Below are 25,687 nucleotides of genomic sequence, written 5' to 3'. Positions count from 1 at the left end.
ACTCTGGGAACTCCCATCCCCCTGGGAGTCTATAATAGCAGAGGTGGGTGCTACTGTCCCCACAGACTTGGGACCAAACCCAATAAGCTCCTTAAGGGTCTGCAGTGGTATTAGGCCCTAGCAACGTGTGAAGGGCCTGCCTCTAGTACTCCCTCAGTTAACATTAGCTGGTATCATCATGACTACCGCTGTTACTCTCATTTTCATAACCCCCGCCGCCTACAGGCCCCTACAGCCCTGGGCTCCCTCTCTTGGGGCCGCTGCTGAGGAATGGGGCTGATCGGCCAGGGCAGGGCCCCGCGCCCCGCGCCCTCGCTGGCTTTGCCAGTCGCAGTTTGCTCCCATGTGATGTAGGGGTCCAGGGAAGCCCCCCCTCTCTGTTCCACCCAGGCCCGTGCGGAAGGAGGAGGCGGGGCGACCTGCAGGGAACGCGCGGGCCGGCAGGCAAACCCCGCGCCCGGCCCAGAGCCCGGGGTGGTGCGTGCCCGGTGACCACCGCGACTGCGCCCCTGGCTGCCCCGCGAACACCGGAGCCGTAGCAGGCGCAGGCGAGGCTGCGCGGAGAGCCTCCCGCCGGGCCCGGGCGCCCGGACGCACCGCGGCTTCAGTTTCCGGATCAGAGCCGGGGGCCCGAGCCCCGGCCGCTGCGGGGCGGGGCCGGGGCGGGGCCGGCGGGGGCGCGGCGGCCTGGGGTGATGCGGCGCCCCGCCCCCGGGCGGGCCCGGGAGTCTTAACGCGCCCCCGCGCGGCGCCGGGCCTCGGCCGCCGCCTGCCTGCGCCGGAGCCGCCGCGCCGTCCCGCGTCCCCGCGTCCCCGCGTCTCCCGCCCGCCCGCGCGCCATGGAGGGGTACCATAAGCCCGACCAGCAGAAGCTGCAGGCCCTGAAGGACACGGCCAACCGCCTGCGCATCAGCTCCATCCAGGCCACCACGGCGGCCGGCTCGGGGTGAGCGCGGGCTCGGGCCGGGCCGGGGAGCCGTCTTCGTGACTCCGTGCGGCGCCGCGCGCAGCCACCGCGGGGAGGGGGCCGGGGCCGGGCCAGGTGGCGGAGACGCGCGCCTGGCTGCCGGCGCCCCTCCGCCCGCCGGGCCGCGGCTCTCCGCCGGCGGAGACTCCGGCTTCCCGGCTGCGCTGCGGCGCGGGGGACGCGCCCCGTGCGCCGCGCGGCCCCGCGGGCGAGGCCACCATGACTGCGCGCCCGCCGAGCGGCGGGCCATGTGCCGCGCGGCGCGCCCGGCCCTCTCCGCGCGCCGTGGGGGGGACAGAGGCTCCGAGCTTAAGTCAGTCGCCCAAGGTCACGCGCGGCGAGAGCTGGAATTTGAACCCAAGCTGCCCAACTCGAGAGCGTCTGTTTCAACCCCTCGTCTTGCAGGCACCTTGGGGCCTGGCCTTGTCCCCGCCTCACACGGCCCCTCCCCGCCGCCTCCTCACTTTCCTGCCACCTTGGGCTGCGGGGCCCGGTTTTGCACCGGGGACTGCCGAGACTCCGGGCTGGCGAGTGGGATGGGGGGAGAGGGGAGGAAGGCGGCCCGTGGACGCGGAGCCCTGGCACCTGTGTGCAGGGGAGGCCTTAGGTCGGACTTGGTGGGAGGTGGGGGTGGGGGCTGGAGAGGGGAGACTCCTAAGGCTGAGAGAAGGGAGGACCTGGTCCCAGGGCCAGCCCCCAGGTGCACTTTCCCCCGGGCAGAGGCTGAGGCGGAGGCGCCTGTCTCCCAGTGTTTTTTCGGGGTCAGCCCTGGAGCTGGAGAAAGGCTGTTGATCCCAAGAAACCTGCACTGGAGGGACAGTGATAATAATAGGGGCTACTGTACAGCTGGAGGCATCCAGCGGGTCGTTAGGGCAGAGTCCGTCGCCTACTCTGAAATGGGGACAATAGTAGCTCCTACACACTGGTGGTTTCAAGGATTCCAGCCCCTCCCTTGGGGCCTGGCATGAGGCTGCAGATACCAGTGTGCTGGGTTCATGAAATGAATTTGGGGGCTGGGTGGGGGCAATTTCCAAGAACCTTCCCAGCGAAGCCGTGTTGCTTAGAACAAGGACAAGATTCTAGCCTCTGGCCAGCTTTATACAGGCTATATTGTTAATAAGTGTATATATATTTTTTTACCTTAAGGGTGGGAATGGACTATCCCTTTATGGCTTTAAGACACCCAGAAAGGATTAGCCCTCTCTTGGCAGGTCCTTTCCCTTCCACCCCACCCCTGTGCACACTTTGGACCTATTATCTCCGTTGGGTTCATATCAGTCCTACCCATTGTGTGACAGCCCCTGCCCAGGCAGGAACCGGGCTTATTCTCCATGCCCCTTTCCCCAGCCTGGAACACAGTAGGTCTGCACACTGTATTGCTTGCTGGGTACTATGGGTCCCTTCCCTTGACCATTTCAGGGAGTGATTTGACCTGAGCATCTTTTTGAGTCCTACTGTGTGCTAAGAGCTATCTAGCTAGAGAGACATAACAGTTACCCAACTAAATAGTATTACACATCTGAGCATCTTACAGGGCCAGATGAGACCTGCAGATGATTGTAAGTTTACTGAGCCAATTAGTATCTCAGGTGTGACACAGAACATCCTTTATGGCTAATATTGTCTCATGTATTTTGAGAAAGACATGCTGTTACATACAGATTTTATAGATGAGGAAACAGGCTAGTGTGTTAAGTGACTTGCCCAAGCTGGTCATTGGTAGCTGTTCTTTGCTGCCCAGTGAGGGGCTTGCACTGTCAGGACTACTTCTTGGGCAGGCAGGAGAATGGAGAGAAATTGGAAATGGGGAGATCAGGATTGATGGCAGATATCAGTCAGTCTGAAGGCACTTTGAGAGAACTGAAACATTTACAACTGTTGGGGGCTCCCAAAGAGAGGGGATTTAGAGTTGGTCTCCTGGATCTTTATTAGGCAGTTAAACTCTGATTTCCATGGGAGGAAAAGATACTCTGTGGCAACTGAGACTTTACACCCAGGTTTACATTGTAGTCTTTGAGAGGAACTGGCTGAACTCAATGTCCATAAGCAAAAAGCGGGGGGAAATGTGTAAAACACAGCGATTTCTTCATGTTTATGAGTGTGGTAAAAATTGCAGGAAAGAAATACTTAGAGAAAACTCATTTTGTAGACGGAAGTAACATTGCTATACAACCCTATCACAGCGATTTTGAAAGGTGTTTAACAAGAACTGTCTGCACACAAAAGTCGTTTTGGAAGACTTGATATCAGAGGAGTGTTCTGGTCACCAGATGTTTGTTTTGGAGCTTACTGTCTACTCACTGGAGTAAATGAGTTCCATCAAGTGATGGCTCAGTCCTGAGGCCGTGGCCAGTGTGGGGGGTGGTCAAAGCGAAGTGATCATCCTGTCCAGATGTCCCCTTTCTGGGGGAGCTTGTGTTCTTGAAGTTGACAGCACCTTGGTCAAGTCTTTCATAGCCACCTACACAGGCTGGACTCAGACTTTTTTTTTTTAATGTTTTTATTGATTTCAGAGAGAGAAAGGGAGAGAAACATCAATGATGACAGAGAGTCATTGATCAGCTGCCTCCTGCATGCCCCCTACTGGGGATTGAGCCCACAACCCGGGATGTGCCCTGACCGGGAACCGAACCATGACCTCCTGGTTCATAGGTTGACGCTCAACCACTAAGCCACACCGGCTGGGCTGGACTCAGACATTCTGTCAGTGAGGACCCAGGCTGTAGGGTTCAGAATTCGGTGAGGTCCTGATTTCTTGGTAGCTTTCCCATTCCTGTGCCATCACTGACCCTGTGTCAGTGGACCTCACCAGGGCCTAGGGAGGGAGGACACTGGCTTCTGTGTCAGGGTTGCTGAGGGACAGGGGACTCTTTGTGGAGGCAGCATCCACGGTGGCCAGAGCTCCTCTGGGTCATCTTCCTCCACGTGTTGAGGAAACTGTGGCAAGGGTCCAGCTCATGGAGCTTTAAAAAAATGAAACCCATTGGCTTTATCAGAAAAGACTTGGCTGCTGAGGCTGGTGGTAATAATTTCGTAGTTCTCACTGACCAGGGCTAGACTGTGGCGTTGTCCAAACAGTGCTAAGTGTCATCTGAGGACAGAAGCAGTCCTGAATTGGGAGGTGCAGGCTGTGCTTTTAACATGTTCCCAGGGCTCTGACCCACTGTGTTGGGGAGGACACTTGGGCGCTAATGCCTGATGGACCTGGCTGGTGGACACAGGGAGAAGGGAATCTAACCCCGGCTCCATTCAGAGGGTCTGTACCCATGTCAAGAAGGCCCTTCCCATCTTTAAAGGAGAAGTTCATAGATGGTTTTCAAACTGAGCCCCTCAGGAGTGTGACAGAGACCAGAGTGAACAAACGCAGGGGTCCTACCCCCTGCTATTGTTGTAGGTTTCACATCCTGGTCATCCTTGTGTCTTTGAAGTGGCTGGAAGTGCATCCCTGTACCTAGCTGTGGCATTCAGGGATGCTTTGGCTGAGTGCCCCTTCATTGCCCAGGCCCCTCCAGGTCTCTGGCCTCTCTGGGCAGAAAACCATGCCTGGGGCCTGCTTCTTCATTCCTGCTGCCTTGCCCCAGTCCTGGCCCTGAGTGAGGCAAGAATGAAGCCCGTTGAGATTACCCCAGCAGCAGCGTTTCCCAACCTGGTGTGAAGACACCTGGCTGCCCTGTAACTCAGCAGGGCTAGTGGCCAGTGTTTCTTGAAGCCAGAAACCAGGTGCTGCCCCCTGGTTAGGGTCTAGCTGAGACCACACTGTGGCTCTATCGCAGCTCTGACCCCTGGACTTTGCTTCTAAATTTAGGCAGGCCTATTGTCACTAGAACCTGGTCCCACAAAATCAGGGACTCCCTTATTGCCTCAGATCAGAGCTCTTTGCCCTGGATTTGGAGTACTCTCAGGGCAGGACCTGCCCAGAGCCAGGTCCTTAGGCAGACTCTGTGCACTTATCCTGAGTGGTGTGGTGGAGTCCACTCGGGTGGACTGGTCGGAGCTGGGGTGACCTGGTGGGTCTGGCTGACCTGGCCCGTACTGTTTGGGTTTCCTGTTCAGAAGTCAGTTGCACTCATGGGCTGGATGTCACTTCTGAAGACTGCGCAACTGGGCAAAGAGGTGTGGACACTCGAGAACTTCCTCTGCTGGGCCCTCAGCACCTTTTTCTTTTTTAAAAACAAATCTTTAACAGCTCTATTAAGGTCTAATTTGTAAATCATAGCTTTTTTTTTTTTTTTTTTTAATCCTCAAATCCTCACCTGAGAGAGAGACAGACAGACAGACAGACAGACATTGATTGGTTGCCTCCTGATGTGCCCCTACCAACCCGACCCAGGGCCAGGGATGGAGCCTGCAACTGAGGTACATGCCCTTGGCTGGCATCGAACCTGGGACCCTTCAGTCTGTGGGCCAGTGCTCTAACCACTGAACCAAACTCGCCAGCGCCAAATCATAGCATTTTAAGTTTATGGTTCAGTGACTTTTAGTAAATGAACAGCGATTTACAGTAAGTTTTAGTGAATTTGCCACAGCTCATTTGGGGATGCTTCATCACCCCTGAAAGATCCCTTATGCTCATTTGTTGCCACTGCGCATCCCACCTGCCTGTGAATGAACGCAGGCAGAATGCGGTTTTTGAGGTGCGGCTTCTCCCATTTAGCATAATGTTTGGACTGTCATTCGTGCCGTTACATGAATCATTACTCATTTCTTTTGATTGCTGAATATTCCTCATTTTGTTTATCCGTGCCTCAGTTCCTCATAGCATTTCGCTTTTGTCCTAGCTCTTCTGCCGGCAGACTGTGTGACCTCGGGCCAAGTCGGCTCCCGTCTGTGGACCTTAGAGGTCCCTTCCTCAAAATGAGGAAGAGGTTAGACTCTATCTCTGGCGTGTTAAGAGCTAATATTTACTGAGCAATTGCCATTTGCCTGTGCGCTGTGCCAGGCTCTTTACCCACACTACCTCCTTCAGTCAGCTTCTATTAATGTCTCCATTTTACAGCGAGGAAACGGAGGCTCATACAGGTCACATCCCTAGGGTCTTGGAGCCAGGACGCATCCTTTATTTATCTGTGCACTTTGTGCCAGGTGCTGTTAAGGCCCAAGGATACAACAGTGAGAAGGCTCAGAGTCCCTGTCCTCTTGGAACTTGATTGCAGCAGGACAGACAGCCAGTAAGGATCCACGTAATGTCGGATGGTGGCAAGTGCGTGAGGGGAAGAAGAGAGATTTTAGGTAGCGTGGTCAAGGAGGGCTTCTCGGAAATAACGTGGGACAGAGCTCTGAAGAAACCTTCTGAGGTGTGGAGGCAGAGTCTTTCCAGGCGGGAGTCGGGGCACTTCAGAGAACAAGGACTGCTTCTGAGGTTCACTTCTGCCCTGGCATCCTGGGGCTCTGTTCGTTTGTTCGTTTGTTTATAACTATATGCATAAAAAAAGAACATAATATAAATCCTGTACATACGTTATAAATAATGAACCTGTGTGTACCTGAGACATTACAGCCCTGCGGGGCGGCGCAGTTGGCTGAAGTGTCGTTCTGCACACCAGAAGGTTGCAGTTTGAGTCCTGGTCGGGGCACGTACGGGACAGCCAATCGATGCTCCTCACGGTGACGTCTCGCTCTCCTGCGCCTCTCCCCCCTGCTCCCCCTTCCACTCTAAAAACAAACCAATGGAAAAAATATCCTCAGGTGAGGATTAACAACAACAAAAAAGATTTTTCCGGGTTTTATTTCATGAGTCAGATTTGGTAAGTTATTTTTTCCTAGACATTTTCCTTTTTTACATTTTTTTGTATCCGGTTCAGAGTATTTTATCATCTGTTCTTAAGCCTTTCTTTCCATTTCTAACATTGCCTTTTTCTTTTCCTGGATCCTGCCTTATCAGAAGTTTGCTACATTTTTAGTCTTTTTTTTTTTTTTTTTTTAAAGAATTAACTCTTGCCCGGCTGGTGTGGCTCAGCGGTTGAGCATCGACCTATGAACCAGGAGGTCACAGTTTGAGTCCCCGTTGGGGCACATGCCCACATGTGCAGGAGGCAGCCGGTCAATGACTCTCTCGTCATCGATGTTTCTCTCTCGCTTCCTCTCTGAAATCAATAAAAACTTATTTTTAAAAAATAAAAAAGAATTAACTCTTGACTTTGATTTTTAAAAATTGTATACTTGCTCCCTGTTTCATGAATTTTGTTCTTTATCTTCTTTCTCCTGTCTGAGTCAACGTTATTGTTCTAACTTTTTGAGTTGGATCTTAGCTAGTGGTTTTCCGCTCTTCTGTCTTTTATTTACTTTCTTCTTAGGGTACTTATTTCTTCTCCATGACAGGTTTTTTTTCTTACATTTTTCTAAGCATTGAGATGACTTTGATGGGGCTGTTAGAGGTGCTTGGCCTCCCTGGTTGGTTCCTTTGCAGACAAGCCATGTGGTGACTCCCTGTGGTTCAGGCCTGGCGCGCGCGCGTGTGTGTGTGTGTGTGGCGTGCGTACAGTGGAAGCTGACAGCTCGTGTGTGTGTGTGTGTGTGTGTGTGTGTGTGTGTGTGTGTGTGTGTGTGGCGTGCGTACAGTGGAAGCTGACAGCTCTTGTATCTTGATAATGGAGGGGAGCCCAACCAGAGGGATGAGGGGTTTTCTCTCTACTTTTCCTGCAGGGAAACCTGTGAGCAGGCAGAGTGAGCACTAAAGAGATGAGAGAGACCCTCCTGGCCAGGGAACATCTGGAAGAATGTGTGTTCTTCCCCAGATGGGAGGCATCTTAGAGAAATTTAATTTATTTAGGCCTAGGTCTAAGCTCTCAGCATTACCTTCATAGACTGAATTAAATGGACTGTTAAGGCCGAGGCGGGGATTTTGAACAAACTTGTAACTCCCGTGTATCTTGGGTAAAGTACCCTGCAGTGCCCCCCACCCTGACTCCACCCCCACATATATCCAGCCAGTGTGTGTCCGTGGGTGTGACATACACAGCACCGTGGAATGGGGCCTCCGCCTGTAGTTGTCCCTACCGCGGGGGACAGGGTTACAGGAAAAGCTCAGGCCCTGAGGCCACAGACTCAATACATTTTCAGCCCTGAAGGCCCTCTAATAGATTAAATGTAAAAGTAACTGTGTTTTCTGTGTGCCCAACACTTTATAGAGCCCTGTCTCAATCCTTGGCTCATTTCTTCTTTCCTGCCTGCCCTGTGGTCAGTGGTTGGGGAAGGGGGTGGGGAGGTGTCCCAGTCCCAGCCCACAGATAAGGAGGTGGAGGCACTGAGAGATTTGGCATCTGTCCTCCAGTAGATGGTGGTGGCTGATGGACCTGGCCATTTCAAATGCATTATCTTAATGGGACTCCTGGACCCCCACCCCCACTTAGCATCCCCATTTACAAGTGAAGAACCTGAGCCTCAGGGAGGTGAAGCACTTGTTCAGGTCACACAGTTCATATCTCCACCTGGGACACTTTTCAGAGGGAAGTCCCTGAAAGGGGGTTGGACACCTGGCCCCTAAGAATCCTTTATTCTGTATGTTTTTATTTGGTGGGTGTGAAGACAGGGCCAGCAGTGTGGCCAGATGCAGGCTTTAGAAGGGATTAAATACTGCAGGCTCACCCCTCATGGGTCTAGCTAGGAAGGGTTAAAATCAACTAATTTTCAACTTCTGATGTCTCTTTGTGGCTGACCTTTCTCCCTCCACATCCACTCCGCCCAGACTTGGGCACGCTCTCGCCACATGCAGAAAGTGCTTGTAACTCGCCATTTATCTTTGACATGGTGGGAGAATCACCCTGGGATCATGATGTGGACAGGGCAGGCACAGCCCCCTCACCTGCCTTTCTTCTTTCTCTTCAGAGCTGTTCGGCCCACCATCTACCCACATCCTTCCCCCACTCCTCTCATAACAGGGTCAAGACTTTTGAAACAGGGTTCCTCAGGGACAGGGCTGCTCTTGGAGGCGGGAAGGGCAGGAGGTCAGCCTTGACGGTGTTGACTGGGATGTCCTCCATCTGAAGTTCGGCACTGGGGACAAGGAATTTGGGTCCCTGCGAGGCAGAGAAAAGTTTCCCGTTTACATTTCCTCACCTCCCTCTTTCAGGTCTAGTGTCTTTTCCCCATGACCAAGGAGCTCGTAGAAATGGTTAAGTATAAGACGATTGTGTGCTGGGAATGTGGGTACTAAAACGAGCATGGACAGTTCTGAATTTCTGTACTAATGTGTCTGTGCTGGGAGTGACTCACCCCTAACCCAGGGGCGGGGGCAGGGGGGCAACTGGCAGGGGCGGAGGGAAGCGGATGTGAGCTCCAGATGTTGCATGTGCCCTTGGGTTTGGCATTGGGCGTGTTTTAGCGTGAAGGACCTCAAAGAACATTGTCAGGGCTGTGTTGACCTGCATGGCAGAGTGGTATGGAAACATGTTCCCTCAACAAAACTGTGGGCGGAGGGCTTCAGGCAGGGTTAGCCAGGAATTAGCATGTCCCAGCAGGAACCCCAACCTCTAGCCTCAATCCTGGGGGCAGGGACTGGAGTAATCTGGTGGTTCCTGAGAGACTTGAACCTGAACAAGTCTCATCTCTAGGATGTAATGCTTGCACTTTATATTGTTAATTCCTTTGCCAGGTAGCCATTCAAATAACTGTGCAATTAATAGGATGCAAGAAGCTAAAAAATGGGGGACCCATTGATCCCACCACTTTAGGGCTGGAAGAACAGGCCCTGGCCTTTGTCAGCCCCACCTCAGCTCTTGTCACAGGCAACAGGGATTTTTATCTTTTCATGATTGTAGCCTTCATAGATGAGATTGTGTTTGCCTTTTAAATTCTGTACAAAATCATGATTCCCAATGGCTACACCAGCCCTCAAAATGCTGATTTAAAAAGCTGCCAAGTCGCCCAGTGATGCTATTGGAGAGCCTAGAGCCTGTTTTCAGACGGCCAGCCCTGTGAGGCAGCTGGGAGGTTTGTGGTAATTCCATGAGCCTCAGTTCCTTACCCCTTGCCCATGGCTTTAGAACCAGCACTGGTGGGGCCTGGGAGGGCAGGCTGCCCCTCACAAGTAGGCAGAGTCCTAGGCAGTCCCCTGGGATATAGCTCACTGGTTAGTCACAAAGGGGCCACAGCTGCTGGGTCCTAACTCCTGCTAGGAACCACAAGGCCAGAACTGGGCTCCACTGGCACCAGCCACACCCCAGCCTCGGTGCTGCCTGGCACTGGGTCTGTGCTAGCCTGCCCAGTCTCCTGGGCCCTCCTTTCTTATTCTAGTGCAGCCCCAGAATTTTTTAGTTGTGTGAACTGTTTAAGGGTGTGAACTGTTGGCCCTGGGAGGGTGCAACCCCCATGTTGCAGGGAACAGGAGCACATGGCTCTCCATGACTCCTTGGGACGTTCACCCCCACGCCCCTGAACATGGGCTAGGGTGAGCCTGTAGGTCAGGGCTCCAGGGCCACAATGCACGTATCTGTCTCTCTTCTGGGCCACAGCCACCCCACATCCTGCTGCAGCGCCGCGGAGATCATGGCTGTCCTCTTTTTCCACACCATGCGCTACAAGTCCCAGGACCCCCGGAACCAGCACAACGACCGCTTTGTGCTCTCCAAGGTAGGAGCCCAGCCTGATGCCTTTCACTGGGGCTGGGTGTCATGGGCCCTGGACCCAGGAGAAGGTGCTGGCAGGCATCTCAAAGGGGACCTGTCTGTCCTAGCATAAGTCCAGCCCTGGCCCAGGCTCCTCCGCCTACCAGGCCCAGCGCTTCCTTTGATGTCCTCCTCAGTGCTGGCCCAGCTGGTAAACTTAACACAAGTTAAAGAATAAATGACTGAATTAATAGGGGACAACGGAAATGATATGTCTGGTGTGCCTGTTTGCCACGTGCAGGCCTTGGGTCCAGGTCTGGGTATAGCTTTGTGGCTTTCTGCACATGGTTTTCTGTGCTGTGCCAGCACCCCTGGGCCACGGCTTGCTCCCTCAGGGGTGGTGGTGCATTGCAGCAGGGTGTGCGATGGGGCACCCTGTCCTGCCCCTCCCACATGAGAGTCACAGCCATGCCACAAACCCCTGAAATTCATCTGTACCCAGGCCTGACTCTGGCCTCTTGTCTCTTGGGGCATCAGAGCTTAGAAGTCTGTCCAAGTCCACTCACATGCCAGAAACCAGGGATTAGGGCAGCCGGCTGCCTGCTGGAGTTTTGGCTTCTGGCGGCCTCACAGCTGTGCTCCCCCTGCACCTGTCCTGGGGCCTGCTTGGCCTTGGCTGGAGAAGATGAAAGGAAGGGAAGAGGCCTTCACTTGGTTGCTCCCTTGAAATGGGTCCCTGGCCGGCAGGCATGGCCAGGCCCCAGGTTTCACTGTACGGTGGGAATGGCTCCCCATCTGACCCCCCCTCCACCATTCATCCCTGGCAGGGTCACGCTGCTCCCATCCTGTACGCCGTCTGGGCTGAAGCTGGCTTCCTGCCGGAGGCAGAGCTGCTGAACCTGAGGAAGATCAGCTCCGACTTGGACGGGCACCCTGTCCCGGTAAGTGTACCCCACCAGTAGCTGCACAGGCCTCTGTCTCCACATCCTGTTTCCCAAGGCATGTCGGAAGGGGGCAGGGGCACCCACTGAGGAGCCAGGGGTGTTGAAAGGCGAAGAAGGGCATTGACGTGAGGAAGGAATAAAAGAAGCAAGTGTTTTGGGGGTTCGCTCCGTTCTCCCCAAGCACCAAACACCCAGCTTCCCTTCCCCACTGGGCCTTCCCGGCCATATAGACGCAGCTCGGAAGAGGTTCACGGTTGCAGTTTGGTGGTGATGCGCCAGGGAAGGGACCCAGTTTGCTCCCCAGGGTGCTAATCCCTGCAGGTGTTTGGAGTTCATGGAAACTGTCACACACACCACCCATCTCGGCACCCACTAGGGCCAAGTATTCTGTTTTGTCATGAATTCTCCTGGCCACGGTGTGAGGTGGACGAAGTGGGCTCCCTTTACAGATGAGGGAACTGAGGCCCAAAGAGGTTCAGTTCCTGGCCTGAGGTCACACTCCCTCGTGGGCAGAGCCGGTGTTTGAACCACGCCCTCAGTTATTGCTGCGTGAGAATGAGGAGTCACACTCTGGGTGGAGGCTACCCTGGGGCCTGGCCTGGCCTTCTGCAGACCCAGCCTGCATAACTAAGCCTGGCTGGGGACGTGGGTGTCACGGCGGGCTCCCGAGGCCAGGATCCTGGGAGGCGAGCTGCTGCCTTCTCTCCCCTGTGAATAACTGTGGCCCTCTGTTATGACAGAAACAAGCTTTCACTGATGTGGCCACTGGCTCCCTGGGCCAGGGCCTTGGGGCCGCTTGCGGGATGGCCTACACCGGCAAATACTTCGACAAAGCCAGGTAATACTCCCGTTCCCCACCCACACCCTCGATTGTTTTAAGAAGGGTTCAGCCTTAACTGCTGCCACCAGGCACCTCCTCTTACCTGAATAGGAGCTGAGTAATAGTGCATGAGTGGCCTGAGGTTCGTCCTAGAACCAGAGGAGTAAATAGGCTCAAAGGAATGAAGGACTGCCCACAGTCCCTTAATAGTGACTGGTGGGGCCAGGTTTGAGCCCAGAGCCCATGCTCCTTACCACATGTTCTTTGTCCAAAGTGCTCTGGCTGATCAGTTCCTGTGTCACCCCCAAGCCTGGTTCTTGGACCCTGGAAGTCTCAGCAGGCCCACCCTCCAATGCCTGGCTAAGTTCCACAAGCCCAGGCCGAGCTGCTTGCCTTTACCTTGGGAAATGAGAAGATGGTGTATTCTGGAGGGTTCTGGGCATCCCTGAACCCCACCTATCAGCCAGGAAGAAACATTGGAGAAAGTGATGTGATCCTAGAGATTTGCTGCTTCCCCACCAGGTGGTTTGAGGCAGATTTCAGCCACAAGACTGTCTACTGTGGCCCCATTTGACCTGCAGACCAGTCTTTATTGGCTGCAGGCTTTAAGGAAAGCACTTTTGTCGGATGGTTTCTCATGCCATTACAGTTCAGGGCCTTATACTTGGTGCTCAGAGCTTTATAGGCTTTCACCTTGATAAGCCCCCTACGGGCTGAGTGGCAACTGAGTACAATTATCCCTCCCACTGATGAGGAAACTGAGATAAGATGTGGTGGAGGCTGGATTTGAACCCAGGGCATGCACGCATGCATCCCAAGTTTATATTCAGAGTCCCCAGACTGTTCTGAGGGGCCCAAGGGAAGCACAGGAGGTTCAGGAAGCCCTGTGGGTAGGAAACTTCCTAGGGGAGGGGCTGATGGAGCCTGGCCTGCAGGCAGCAGGAAGGGTCCAGCTGTGCAGCAGTGGTTTCCCCAGTGTCCTGGGGCCATAGCCAGGGTGGTCGTGGGGGTTTGGTGGTGACTGCAGGCCCACCAAGGACAGGTGGCTGCAGGGTCCTTGGCTGGATGCTACACTGCAGTGAGCACCAACTGTGTGCAGGGGAAGGGGCTCCTGAGACTGCTCTTCAGGAGGTGGCTGGGACTGTGAGGTGTCCCAGACCCTCTCAGGCCAGTGTTATCTGGCAGCACAGCATTTGCTTCCAGTCCCCAGAAGTGATTCACTGTGAAGAAAATCACAAACAGTGGGTTGTATGTTTAAGAGTATTTTATTTGGCACAGTACCAGAGATGTGAGTTAATTAGTCCCTACAGTTGCTTGAAGTAATTCCCTGTGAAGGGTCATTTCCTGACCCTAACATAATGGGATGAGCCAGTGTAGAAAGAAGGGGTTTAGCTGTCTTCCCAGCAGCAGGGTTGGCAAAGGCTCAGGGCCTGGGACTGTACCTGGGGGGAGGGGGTGGCAGGAGTGTCAAGGGAATTATCAGGCCATGCCAGGCGCCCGGAGGTTCTGTCCTGATAGAGCAGATCTGGCCTCCAAAAATGTCTGCCTGGCCATCAACAGGGAGTATACATCAAATGACTTTTATTTATTTTTTAACTAACTTTTTTATTTGGATTATAAAATACCTACTCATTTGAAAAATACAGAAAAGCATTAAAAAGAAATGAACATTTTTCTCTATTCGTAGCCACTCCCCCGTTTAAATCTCAGTGTATCATATTTCCTCCTCATTATTGTGAGAAGAAATATACAAATTTGAATCCTATACATTCTGCTTTTTAGAAAACTCTGAGCATCGTGAACATTTTCTCACATGTAACTGTCGAGGTCTGGCTTAATGATTGCATGATGTTCTGTTATGGGTCTGCTCCAACCTGTTCAGGCAGGCCTCTGTGGTCAGGCGTTCGGGGAGGTTTTCAAACACCTGCACAAATGCTGGCCCCCTGTTTAGGGTCCGGTCCCTTATGGTGGTGACTTGGAGCCTTGGGGTGAGCCCTGATTTCTGTGGGGCTCCAGTGTCTTTCCTCAGGACCTGAGGATGCCCTCCTGACCTAAGCCTCTAGGTCCCAAACGGCCAGTCTGCCTTCCTTGGAAGTGGGTGTGGGTTGGGAAGGCAGCCAGCCTGCTTCCATGGAATTCCTTTCTGGGGAAGCTGGGTTCCCTATAGGCCTCTGACTCAGCCCTATCAGGTGGAGACTTCCATGAGCTCCCGACCCCCTGCAGGACACACCTTCAGATAAGCCACTGAGCATGGGCCCTGGGACCTTCTGTTCCTGGCCAGGTAACTGGTGGCCTGGCCTGTTGGAGGCCACAGAAGGAAAAATGGGGGACTCCTCCTTAACCCACTGGCCTGTGGAGGTGCTGAGTCATGCTGACAGTGCCATGGCTGTCCCCACCCTCTTTCCAGCTCTCCTTGGCTTGGCCCTACAACAAGGAGGCCTAGAGGCCCCAAAGGCTCAGCTGCAGCCAGCACCAGGGCCCCAGCTCCAGAACCATTTCCTGCTGCTGCAGCAGCAGGGCAGCTGTGTGCCGTCTGAGCCCATCCGGGCACCACCCTCACTCCCTGGACACTGCATGCAGCTGGACGCTGGGCAGAGGAAAGGGGTATCTCCCAAGTCCTGCTGCTTCTCCCTCTGACATGCCTTCCTAGACAGCAGGGAGTGCACAGCCTGGACTGCGCAGTCAGGCCTGTGTTTGAATCCCCGCTCAGCTACTCCCAACTGCATGACCTTCAGAAAAGTATCTTCACATTTAAGCTATCTTCTTGTCTGTGTTTTGGGAAAAACAATCACATTTACCTTCCCCAGAGGGTTATTCAGCACACAGCTCAGCACCTTGCTGGAGCCCCTAGGAGCCAGCCTATGATGGGGTTCTTGTTTCTATGTCTGTGGCCGCTGCCCCCTCAGCCATCCCCTCACACCTGGGTGACGTATGGGAGGGAGGTCGGAGCCCCTGAACTGGTCTCCCTGCCTCTAGCCTCACCCCCTGGCATCCCCCTTCCCCAGGTCCAGGGAAGGTTCTGTTCTTTGGGTAACATCTCAAGTTCAGTGATGTTTTTACCACATCACTCTGCCTTTGAAAAGGTCGTGGTTGCCTGTGTTGAGGGCAGGAGAAGGCCCCTGGGATGGAGAGAGCCCAGGCCTAGCTCCTCTTGTCTTGGGCAAGAACCAGCCTCAGGCCCTTGAGGAGAGTTCATCCTGTGAGGCACCTGTCACACCATGAGTCCCCTCCTGAGTTGGTACTTCCTTACCTGACGCTTCTCCCTCTAGGGTGCTAGCTTGGCACACCTCCCAGCCTCCCCAGCCCAGCTTCTTTGAGCAGAAAGGTCCCCTTTCCCTCTGGCCCACCAGCGAGTTCAGGACTCCCCCAGCACTTCTGGTTCATGGGAGAGTGGAGGGAAGTGGGTTTGGCCCTGCAGTGGGCAGCTGAAGCGCCTCCTGACAGTGCGAGTCCTTGGCCTGGTGAACATTCATTTTCCTCGTGCCCTGACCACCCCCGATTCTCTAAATCGTACTGACCAGACTACTGCCTCTTAGAGCTTCTTTTCTTGGCAGCCAGTATTTTCTGGAGCTCCTGACTGCTTCCTTCACAGCCCTTTCCTTGCGGTGTGGACTTGGGGTGGGCATCAAGGAGCTCAGAGCACTGTTGCACGTCACGGGTTGTGGCTCCTTTACCCAGGGTGCAGGCTTAGGAGGGACAGGCCAGGAGCATGGAGGCCCGTGTGAGAGGTGCCAGCCTCATACCCACTCCTTATCTGCAGCTACCGTGTCTATTGCCTGCTGGGAGACGGGGAGCTGTCGGAAGGCTCTGTGTGGGAGGCCATGGCCTTTGCCGGCATCTACAAGCTGGACAACCTCGTTGCCATTCTTGACATCAACCGCCTGGGCCAGAGCGATCCTGCCCCACTGCAGCACCAGATGGACGTCTACCAGAAGCGCTGCGAGGCCTTCGGGTACGTACGGGGCTGGCTGTGCCTGGAGCACCCGCACAGCACGGGAGCCATAGTGCTCAGGACTTTGCAAGGTGTGGGGCTGAAGCTGGAGGCTGAGTCTTCCTTTTCAGGTTTCTACTCATAATTTCAGACTTTGGGTATTCGGGCTTAAGTGGCAGCCCAGGCTACCTCATGGATTTGTGGGCTAAGGCCCAGTTTTAAGTGAGTTCCTCTGTGGTTGTGTGGCGTGATAGTTCTTGGAGACTCCACACAACATTCTCTCACACATGCCTACCTTGGTGAGTGGGGGCCCACGGTGTGAACCACACTTGCTCAGTGAGGCTGGGGGACATGCAGGGGTTTGAGCCTTGGTCTGCTGGCTGCCTCCTGTGCCCAGCTTCAGCCAACCTGTGGAAGAGAACAGGCCCCCTCTCCTGGTGAAATGGGAGAAAGGGTTTTCAGACTCCCCTGTGGGCCCTAAAAGGTGGTGTATTCAGTCAGGTGTTACAAAGCAGGGAGGGCGATCTGGGGGGGCATCAGTTAGTGGGGCTCTCACCTCAGATACAAGCCACTCTGCAGTTAGGACTCTGAGAGCCCCAGGGCCAGGGCTCAGTCCGGGCCGAGGAGACTGGAGGACTCGGGGCGTGCAGGGCTCTGGGGGCTGAAGGCCCTCTGTGGGTGCGTCAGTGACCAAGGGAGGTGGAGCTGTGGGACCGATTACACGGGAGACAACAGTTTGTTACCTCTGATGACTGACCTTGCAGAGGGAGAGAGGGAAGAGAGCAAGTATTCTCTCTGTTGGCCAGAAGAGGAAATGGCCACAAAGTGCCTCAAAGGCCTGTGTAAGGCCACACCAAGCTGGGGGCTTGGACTGTAACCCCAGCAGCTGGGTCTGTGTCTAAACTTGTGGCTCTGAAGCCAGATTCATTAAGTCCCGCCTCCCATACTAATTTGCTTTGTGACCTTGAGCAGGTTATTCCACTTCAGTGTCTCAGTTTACTTGTCTATAAAATGGAGGTGGCAGTGGCTCCTCCCACTCCCCTGGGTTGTGGTGAGACTTGCATGGGTCAATATGTGTACGGTTTGGCCCAGTGCCTGCACGGAGTGCACTTGGCACATGTCAGCTGCTGTTTTCATTATTATTATTAATACTCCATAAAGCGTCTCAAAAGGGGTTGCTCTAAAGAGAATGGTTGCCCTGCCCCAGCTTTCCCCTTGATGTTTGACAACATGGCCCAATTAAAAGAGTTCCCAGCACCACATCCAGCATCTGTATGGTAATCAGGTAAATGAAAATTGGGCCCAAAAATTCATCAAGAATCAAATAGATTCTAAACCCAGTGCATCGTCCCCAAAGCAGCTTCCAGTAGGAGATGAATAGATCAGGAACCAAAGAGGCAATAAATGGAATAAGCTTTGAATTACTTAGGAGAGAGAAGGAAACTCTGTTCAAAGCAAACAGGAGGAAGTGAAATAATGTGAAAAGAGAAAGCACAACCCAGATTGGAAACAGGAGCTTCTTAGACTCCCCGACTCCTCCAGCTCTTTCCCAGATCGCAGTTGGGCAGTGGAACAAGGTCAGGCCTTTCCCTGGGAGCCCCTCAGGATCCTCAGCACTGGGTCCTCGCCCCTCACTCCCCCCTTTGTCCCCAGCTGGCACTCCGTCATCGTGGACGGACACAGTGTGGAGGAGCTCTGCAAGGCCTTTGGCCAGGCCAAGCACCAGCCCACAGCCATCATCGCCAAGACCTTCAAGGGCCGAGGGATCACAGGTCCGTATGCACGAGCCTCCCTCCCCAGCCGTGGTGGCCTGCTCTGTGGATACGTCAGGCGATCGGCAGTGCTCACCCTGCTCTAGGCCTCCGCTTTTCCTCCTCATGGCCAAGATCCCGACCCAGTCAGGAAACTCGTTTCTCTCTCACACCCCTCTCTGTGGGCTCAGGCTGCAGGGGTGACACAGAAGAGAATGGGACAGGCGACCTGCCCAGGATGGCTCCCTCCCCATTCTGGCTGTGAGCTGCCGGAGGAAGAGGTGTCTAGTCAGTGGGGACCGGGCATGTGGAGTCTGGACCCCGTGGTGCCCAGCACAGGGCTCTGTTCGACTGTGGTGACACTGCTCCTCCCTTTACCCTGACCATCCCTCAGCGGTTAGGGCGCCAGGCCCCACGGAGTAGCTTCCCTGGCCCACGGAGTGTCCGTCTTACCTGGCCCCCTGTCCTCCTGCATTGCACCCACAGGGGTAGAAGATAAGGAGTCTTGGCATGGGAAGCCCCTCCCCCAAAACATGGCTGATCAGGTCATCCAGGAAATCCACAGCCAGATCCAGAGCAAGAAGAAGATCCTGGCGACTCCCCCACAGGAGGACGCCCCCTCAGTGGACATCACCAACATCCGCATGCCCACGCCACCCAGCTACAAAGTTGGGGACAAGGTAGAGTCTGGCCTTGCTTTCCCAGACTAGCTGGGTGGGGTGACCGTGGTTCTCTGGCTCCCCCAGGTTGGGGCCAAGACATGTCTCTAGAGGGCTGGGAAAGGGAGGAGAGGGATTGCTTCAGGGTAATGAGGAACCCTGAAGTGTTGTTCCTGCCAGTTCCTTCATGGAAACAACCAGCACTAGAATCATTTACCTACAGAGGCTCAGAGAGGGCAAGGGGTTTCCCCACAGTCACACAGCAAGCTACCAGTAGCACTGGGATCAAAGCAACATGGCTCCTGAGTCCCCCATCCCTAGCCCATCAGGGCCTTGGCCTGAGCTCAGGACTGGCCTTTGTCTGGCCTGGCAAAGGCTAGGGAGGCCTGCCCTGCTCCCGGGCCCTCCCCTGGGTGAATCCATCTGTGTAGCTGGCGTCAGGCTTTCTGACTCCCAAACTCTCAGTGTATCCCACACAGAGTGGGGTGGGTTTACAGACACCCTTACAGGGGAGGGGAAATTGAGGATGTTAGTTCATCTTTTGCATCTCAAAATAGCCCACAGCGGGGCTGGACAAGGGACGACAGGGACTCCCAAGTTTGTTGTAGAACTTCTCCTTGGCAACCTTACAGAAGTTAACTTTCCATAGGGTTTTGTGTTCTTAGGCTTCCTTTTTCTGCCCCAATTTTTATTCTTTTTTTCCCTAAAGGTATAGCCCCCCAGAGACTGTGCAGGGTTCTAGGCCATACCTCACACCTGCCCACAGCGGTGCTCAGCCTTCCCACTTTCCTCTTCGCAGATAGCTACCCGCAAGGCTTACGGGCAGGCCCTGGCCAAGCTGGGCCACGCCAGTGACCGCATCATTGCTCTGGATGGGGACACCAAGAATTCCACCTTCTCAGATCTCTTCAGAAAGGAGCACCCAGATCGCTTCATCGAGTGCTACATTGCCGAGCAGAACATGGTGGGTGCCAGGGGCGGGCAGGGGGGCACAGGGCCAGCCACAGCCTCAGGGGAGAGCTCTGAGGGCTACAGGGGCAGGGCTAGAACCCTTCTATTCCTTTGGGCAGCTACATTGGTTGTGCCAGGTCCCTCCCAGGTACCCAGAGAGACCCCAGAACAGCTAGGATCCAGCATTGACCCTTGACCTCAAGTAGCCACAGTTTGTGGGGAATGTCATGCCCAGGTGTAAATGTACAGGATGAGTGCAAACAGAAGAGCTGAATGGGGCTGTGGGGTACACAGGAGAGCTGCATGTGAGCCAGGCATGGTGGTGAGTGGGTTCTCTGGGGGTGAAGGGCCTTGCAGGTGGAAGGTTGGGCTGGGACATGATGGGCCTACCAGTCAAGTCTGCTGAGCCCTTTTATGCACAAGGCTCTGGGCCCCTGACATGCACACAGTTGGGTTAGCAGCCCCTTGTCAAGAACTGAGGTGATAAAATAAGGGAGGGTGTTTTCTTTTTTTAAATATATCTTTATTAATTTCAAAGAGAGGAAAGGAAAGGGAGAGATAGAAACATCAATGATGAGAAAGTCATTGATCGAGCCCGCAACCCGGGCATGTGCCCTGACCGGGAATCGAACACTGATCGCCTGGATCCTAGGTCAACACTCAACCGCTGAGCCACGCCCGGCCGGGTTATCCTGTGTTTTCAAAATACCCACTTCTCCAGGCCGAGGAGCCCAGCCTGGCCTGCAGGCCTTTAGGAACCCAGAACTTCCTCCCTCTGGAGGCTACTGGCTCTAATACATCCGAAGTTTTCCAACTGAACTTGAAGTTCTCTCTGTGGCTTCTAGTCTTGGCAGCTGGGGAGGCCCAGGATCTGGAGGAGGAGGGCTTGTGTCAGTAGTGCATTTCAGAGCTGTGGAGGGGGCAGCCGACCTGGAACCAATGCCCATACTCAGTGCTGCTGGGCTGGAGCCTCTAGTGGCATTCAGGGGGTGGGAGGACTGCTCTCTGCAGAGGCATTGGGGCTGGCGAGGAGATCGTCCCGGGCGGCTTGCACAGGTTAGGAAGGATGGATAATCTGTGCCCAGCTTAACTAGCTGCTCTGTTGAAAGGTTATTTTTGCTTGTTGCTACGGGGGGGAAAATGTTCCCCGGGACACTAATTTTCAGAGAAATTTTCAAATGGTTATTTCAGCCCTGGCCAGTGTGGCTCAGTTGGTTGGAGTGCCTTTCCTGTGCACCCAAAGGTTGCTGGTTCAATTCCCAGTTGGGGCAACGTACCTTGGTTGTGGGTTCGATCGGTGGTGGGGGTGCATACGTGAGGCAATCGATCGATGTTTCTCTCTGTTCCTCTCTCTAAAATCAATAAAAAATACCTTCGAGTGAAGATTAAAAAAGAATAGACAAGTAAAATGGTTATTTCAAGTCGAAGGAGTTTAGTGTTTAGAAACAGATTACGGAGTCTGTGGTGTGCAGGAATCACTTTGAGAGGAGAATTAACAGCCACTAGGGTGACAGAACCCCTAGCCACCTTCTCCCTCTGCCCCCAGGTGAGCATCGCCGTGGGCTGTGCCACACGCAACAGGACCGTACCCTTCTGCAGCACTTTCGCAGCCTTTTTCACACGGGCCTTTGACCAGATTCGCATGGCGGCCATCTCCGAGAGCAACATCAACCTCTGTGGCTCCCACTGTGGCGTGTCCATTGGTGAGTTGAACGGGGTCAGGATGCTTACACTGTCACTTCCCTGAATTTCTGGACCAAGCGGTAAGAGGGGGAAGCAGGTCCACGGATTGGGGTTTTACTTCAGCATGTCCTTTCCCACATCCCAGGGGAAGATGGGCCCTCTCAGATGGCCCTGGAAGATCTGGCCATGTTTCGATCAGTCCCCATGTCAACTGTCTTTTACCCAAGTGATGGGGTGTCTACAGAGAAGGCGGTGGAATTAGCAGCCAATACAAAGGTTGGTCACATGACTCTTCTCTTTTCTGCTGGCACCTGGCTTTCTTCCTTAGAGGGACAGGAGGGAGGCCAGCATGCAGGCACAGAGCTGGTCATTCACTGCCCTTCAGTGCTGTCTCCTGACCTTGCCCCTGGTGTTCGTAGCTTGTAGAAGTTAGACTAGGAAAAGCCAAGTGCACACCATCCTTCCTGCCACGTGGCAGGCATTGCCAATCAATCACCATGCTCTTGCTCCACTGAGAATCCTGGCAGCCCTGTCAATGTGGCAGTTGATATCTATCTGGCTTTCCTGAGTTGGATTCACCAAAACATAGCGAGCAACATGGTCCTGACCAAGGGCCGTGGTGCCATAGACCAGAGTGCCCAAGGACCAGGGTGTGCTGCATGCATCCTGGGGAGCAGCCCACTTGGAGGCCACTCTGCCTGATGGGAAACTCACTTCCCGTCGGGTTTGGGCCTGGCAAGGCTGTTGGGCCACTGTCCCTCAGGAGGAGTGTTTGGAGAGGTGCACTCTACAGGGGCAAGACAGTCCTTTTCCCACCTAGAGGGGCAGCCAGCATGAGGTGACTGATAGACACCTCCATGGGTTTGAAGTGTGGAGGACGTTTGTGAATGGAAGGTGAAAGCCTTTCTAGAAAGACTTTGCTATTTGAGGTTGGATGTGCTACGTCCTGTAATCCTCTGTTATTGTTTCATTCCAGGGCATCTGCTTCATCCGGACCAGCCGCCCAGAAAACGCCATCATCTATAGCAACAACGAGGACTTCCAAATCGGACAGGCCAAGGTCAGTGTGGTTCATGTCCCGGTAACCCCTCAGAATGAGCCCGAGGCCAGGGCCCACCTCAGGCCACCAGTCCCTGAGCCTCACTGGCCCCCTGTATCACCCCCAGGTGGTCCTGAAGAGCAAGGATGACCAAGTGACTGTGATTGGAGCCGGGGTGACCCTGCATGAGGCCTTGGCTGCTGCTGACCTGCTGAAGAAAGGTGAGGAGGGTGGGACCCAAACAATCTTAGATCAGGTGCTGACTGCATACGAGGTCTTGGGGGTGAGAATTAATTTCATCCAATTAAATGATGGTGATAATAGCCACGCTTTGAGCACTTACTATGTGCCCAGCATGATGCTAAATTCTGGGGCTACAGTGGCCACAGTCCCTGCCCTATGACCCTAGTTGAGGTGCCCAGCACAGAGGCCCTGGGGCCTGCCAATAGGATTGAATCACCACCTAGCTGGGCACTAGTTAAGTTATTTAGCATCACTGTGCCTCAGTTTTCTCATCCATGAAATGGAAACACTGTCACCTTCCCCTGGGGATTCAGTAAATAATAACCTGGCGTTATTATCATTGCAAGCTTGAAAATGTTAGCTGCTGGTAATGTGAGAAAGGTATTAGCCTCCTCTATAATAGAATCATACTAGATGTCACATCTCAGCTGTGCTGAGCATGGAGAGGATGGGCATGGGCGTCCTTAGGGCAGTAATCTCAGATTATGTAGGACTGATAAGCAAAGAGGGGAGTGAAGAGGCCCAGGCAGAAGGAACAGGGCATGTACAGAGCTCTGAGGAGCTGGAGGAAGGCAGGGGTAGGAGCAGGATGGGCTGGAGACTTAGGGGAGCCTGGCCCCAACAGGGATGGAGATCCAGAGGGAGGGAGTGAAGGAGGCATGGCAGAGCTGGACTTGTCCTTCTGAGATCATTCTGTTGGGTCATCACTTCACCTGACACCCTCATGCCTGCCTGCAGTCACAGCTTCCTTCCCCATCACCCACAAGCACATGGCTTATCTCAAATCAGACACTTGGACTTGTCTCTCTGGCTTTCCCTCCATCTTCAGAGGCATCAGAGAACAGATGTTCCTAAAACGGCCAGGGAAGAGCCCCGGGAGGTGGGTGGGTGCAGAATGCTGGAGTACGTGGGCACCACATATCAGCAGAGGATGGGGGCAAGCCACTACGGGTTGGCAAACATGAGCTCAACAGTGGGAACAAGGGGAGAGCAGGTCCTCCCTAGGACGGGCAGGCCACAGGCTAAGCTTTTAGCTGTGTGACAGCTCTCAGGACACCCCAGCCAGTCCCCCTCCCAGGGAGCTTATCAAAGGGCAAACCCACAGCATCCAGCCCATTCCCCTCAGCCACGTCCCTGCATCTTCTATCCTCACAGAGAAGATCAACATTCGCGTGTTGGACCCTTTCACCATCAAGCCCCTGGACCGGAAACTCATTCTTGACAGTGCCCGAGCTACCAAGGGCAGGATCCTCACAGTGGAGGACCACTACTATGAAGGTAAAGCGGTCTGGGCCAGAGGGCCAGGGCTGATGGGTCAGGGGAGGGCCCAGGGGGCACAAGGCTGGACATCCCTCCTTTATCTCAACCCTAAGAGGGCAGCTGTGGCCCAAGAAATCCAGAGCTGTCCTCAGAGCAGCTGAGACTTGGCCTCTTAGGCCTCAGGCTGGGCCTGGAGACCCAGCGAACTCTCAGCTGCAGAATTGCTTCATGGAGCCCCTGCCACCCAGGAAGCCAGTGGGGATTCCAATCTTACTGCTAAGAGTAGAAAAAAACATGGCTTGTGTCCCACAGGTAGCTATTGTGCAGACTCAAACTGGGAAAGCCACAGAATTTTTGTCTCATGAGTCCTTTCCAAAGCAATCCTCCATAACCACACAGCACCTTCTCCCCACAGGAGAGGAGATGGGCCTGGACTCTGGGGTCAAGTGCAGACGCTAGTCCAGTGATGACAGCTGCCCAGAGGATATTATTAAAATGATTCAGAGGCCACATTTGGGCTTATGAAAAAAAGCCCAACAGTGGTTGATTAGTGATGTCTGTTCCGGCTGCCATCATGGGAAAGGGGTGTTGCGTATGCCGTCTCTGTCAGCATTGGGTTAGGGAATAAACTCAGAGGCTAGCAGAGGGCCAGGGGACCCACCCACTGCTCACCCTGAGACCAAATCACCTGAATCACCTTTTTCCTTTGCCCAGGTGGCATAGGTGAGGCGGTATCCTCTGCAGTAGTGGGCGAGCCTGGCGTCACTGTCACCCGCCTGGCTGTCAGCCAGGTACCAAGAAGCGGGAAGCCAGCCGAACTGCTGAAGATGTTTGGCATTGACAAGGACGCCATTGTACAAGCTGTGAAGGGCCTTGTCACCAAGGCCTAGGGAGGGGGGCTCTACACATTCCTGAGAGATTTCTGGCAGAGGTGCTCAAAGATGTACTGAGAGGAGTGGTAAATATATCTTTTGAGAAAAATCAATCAGCCCCTGAAATGTTTTTTCTTCGGATGCAGCCTGTGCTGGTTCTGGGGAGGAAGGAGAGGCAGGGAGGTTGGCACCCTTGGCTCTGGGCCAGGACCTGGGTGTCCCAAGGCCTTCTGCAGTCACCTCCCCTGGCATCCGCCTCAACTGCCACAACTGCTCCTGGCTCCCAGGCACCGCCAGGTGACTCTGAACTGCAGACTGACTTCCTGCCCAGAGGCTGCAACCCAAATTCCCCCCTCACTCTCAGCCACCAGCCCCGGGGAGGCTGGGAACTGTCCAGTGTGCCTTAGCGCCACCTCCCCTCCCCCAAAGACCCACAGCCCCATAATCAGCCCTATAATCTCCAAGGGTAGGGAAGTGCATTTGCTTACTGTCCCTGCTCCTTGCGATCCTCTTAACCAGTAATCTCAGAGAAGCAGAGGGGCACAAGGCAGCCCCCATCCTGGCGAAGGTGGCCCTCAGGTTGGCATCAGAGCTGCAGGTGGTGGGTTAACAAGAAGGTCCAGCTGCCACTGCACCACAGACCAGAAGTCCTCCATCCTGAGAGTGCAGGACTACCTCCCCTCAACTTGTTAAAATGCAGGTCCCTGGGCCTTGCTTTCAGAGCCTGGGACTCTGCATTTGACCACTGGCCCAGGAGCTTCTGATGTCACACTTAGAGAGTTGTGCAGGCCTCAGCTCCAGCCCCTACCCACTGCTGGTTCCCTCACTGCTGTGACCACAGCCTAGTTATCCCCCCACTACCTGGGTTCATCCAGAGTCAGCTCTGCTTGTGGCCAACTGCAGAGACCTTTGTACTACCCTCGGACAAACTAATGCCAGGGAAAGAGGGCTGGACGCCCCTGGCCATGGCGGGGGGAGGGGGGGTCCCCAGGAAGTCCTCAGAGCCCTTGGGGAAGATGAGACAC

The 25,687-nt window shown here is 54.4% G+C and overlaps 1 protein-coding gene across 2 annotated transcripts; it reads left to right on the top strand.

Annotated features, from left to right (window-relative positions):
* The first annotated feature begins 808 nt into the window (after positions 1-808).
* On the top strand, positions 809-24,775 carry TKT (transketolase). 2 transcript variants are annotated; one of them, XM_087825029.1, is made up of 14 exons: positions 809-946; positions 10,417-10,534; positions 11,337-11,450; positions 12,194-12,291; positions 16,034-16,225; positions 17,858-17,976; positions 18,442-18,635; positions 19,414-19,578; positions 21,112-21,268; positions 21,394-21,524; positions 22,225-22,308; positions 22,415-22,508; positions 23,686-23,808; positions 24,505-24,775. In XM_087825029.1, exons 1-14 carry the CDS (start codon positions 840-842, stop codon positions 24,678-24,680), a joined length of 1,872 nt encoding a protein of 623 aa, XP_087681155.1. In that variant the 5' UTR covers positions 809-839; the 3' UTR covers positions 24,681-24,775. The 2 variants fall into 2 exon arrangements, with proteins under 2 accessions (XP_087681155.1, XP_016065703.1); XM_016210217.2 differs by lacking the exon at positions 809-946 and adding an exon at positions 8,919-9,077.
* The last annotated feature ends 912 nt before the right edge of the window (positions 24,776-25,687 follow it).

Source organism: Miniopterus natalensis, chromosome 15 (genome assembly GCF_054644295.1).
Source record: "Miniopterus natalensis isolate mMinNat1 chromosome 15, mMinNat1.hap1, whole genome shotgun sequence".
Classification (NCBI taxonomy): domain Eukaryota; kingdom Metazoa; phylum Chordata; class Mammalia; order Chiroptera; family Miniopteridae; genus Miniopterus; species Miniopterus natalensis.
The sequence above is the reverse complement of the archived record's forward strand: the minus strand, read 5'-3'. Positions and strand labels throughout refer to the sequence as shown.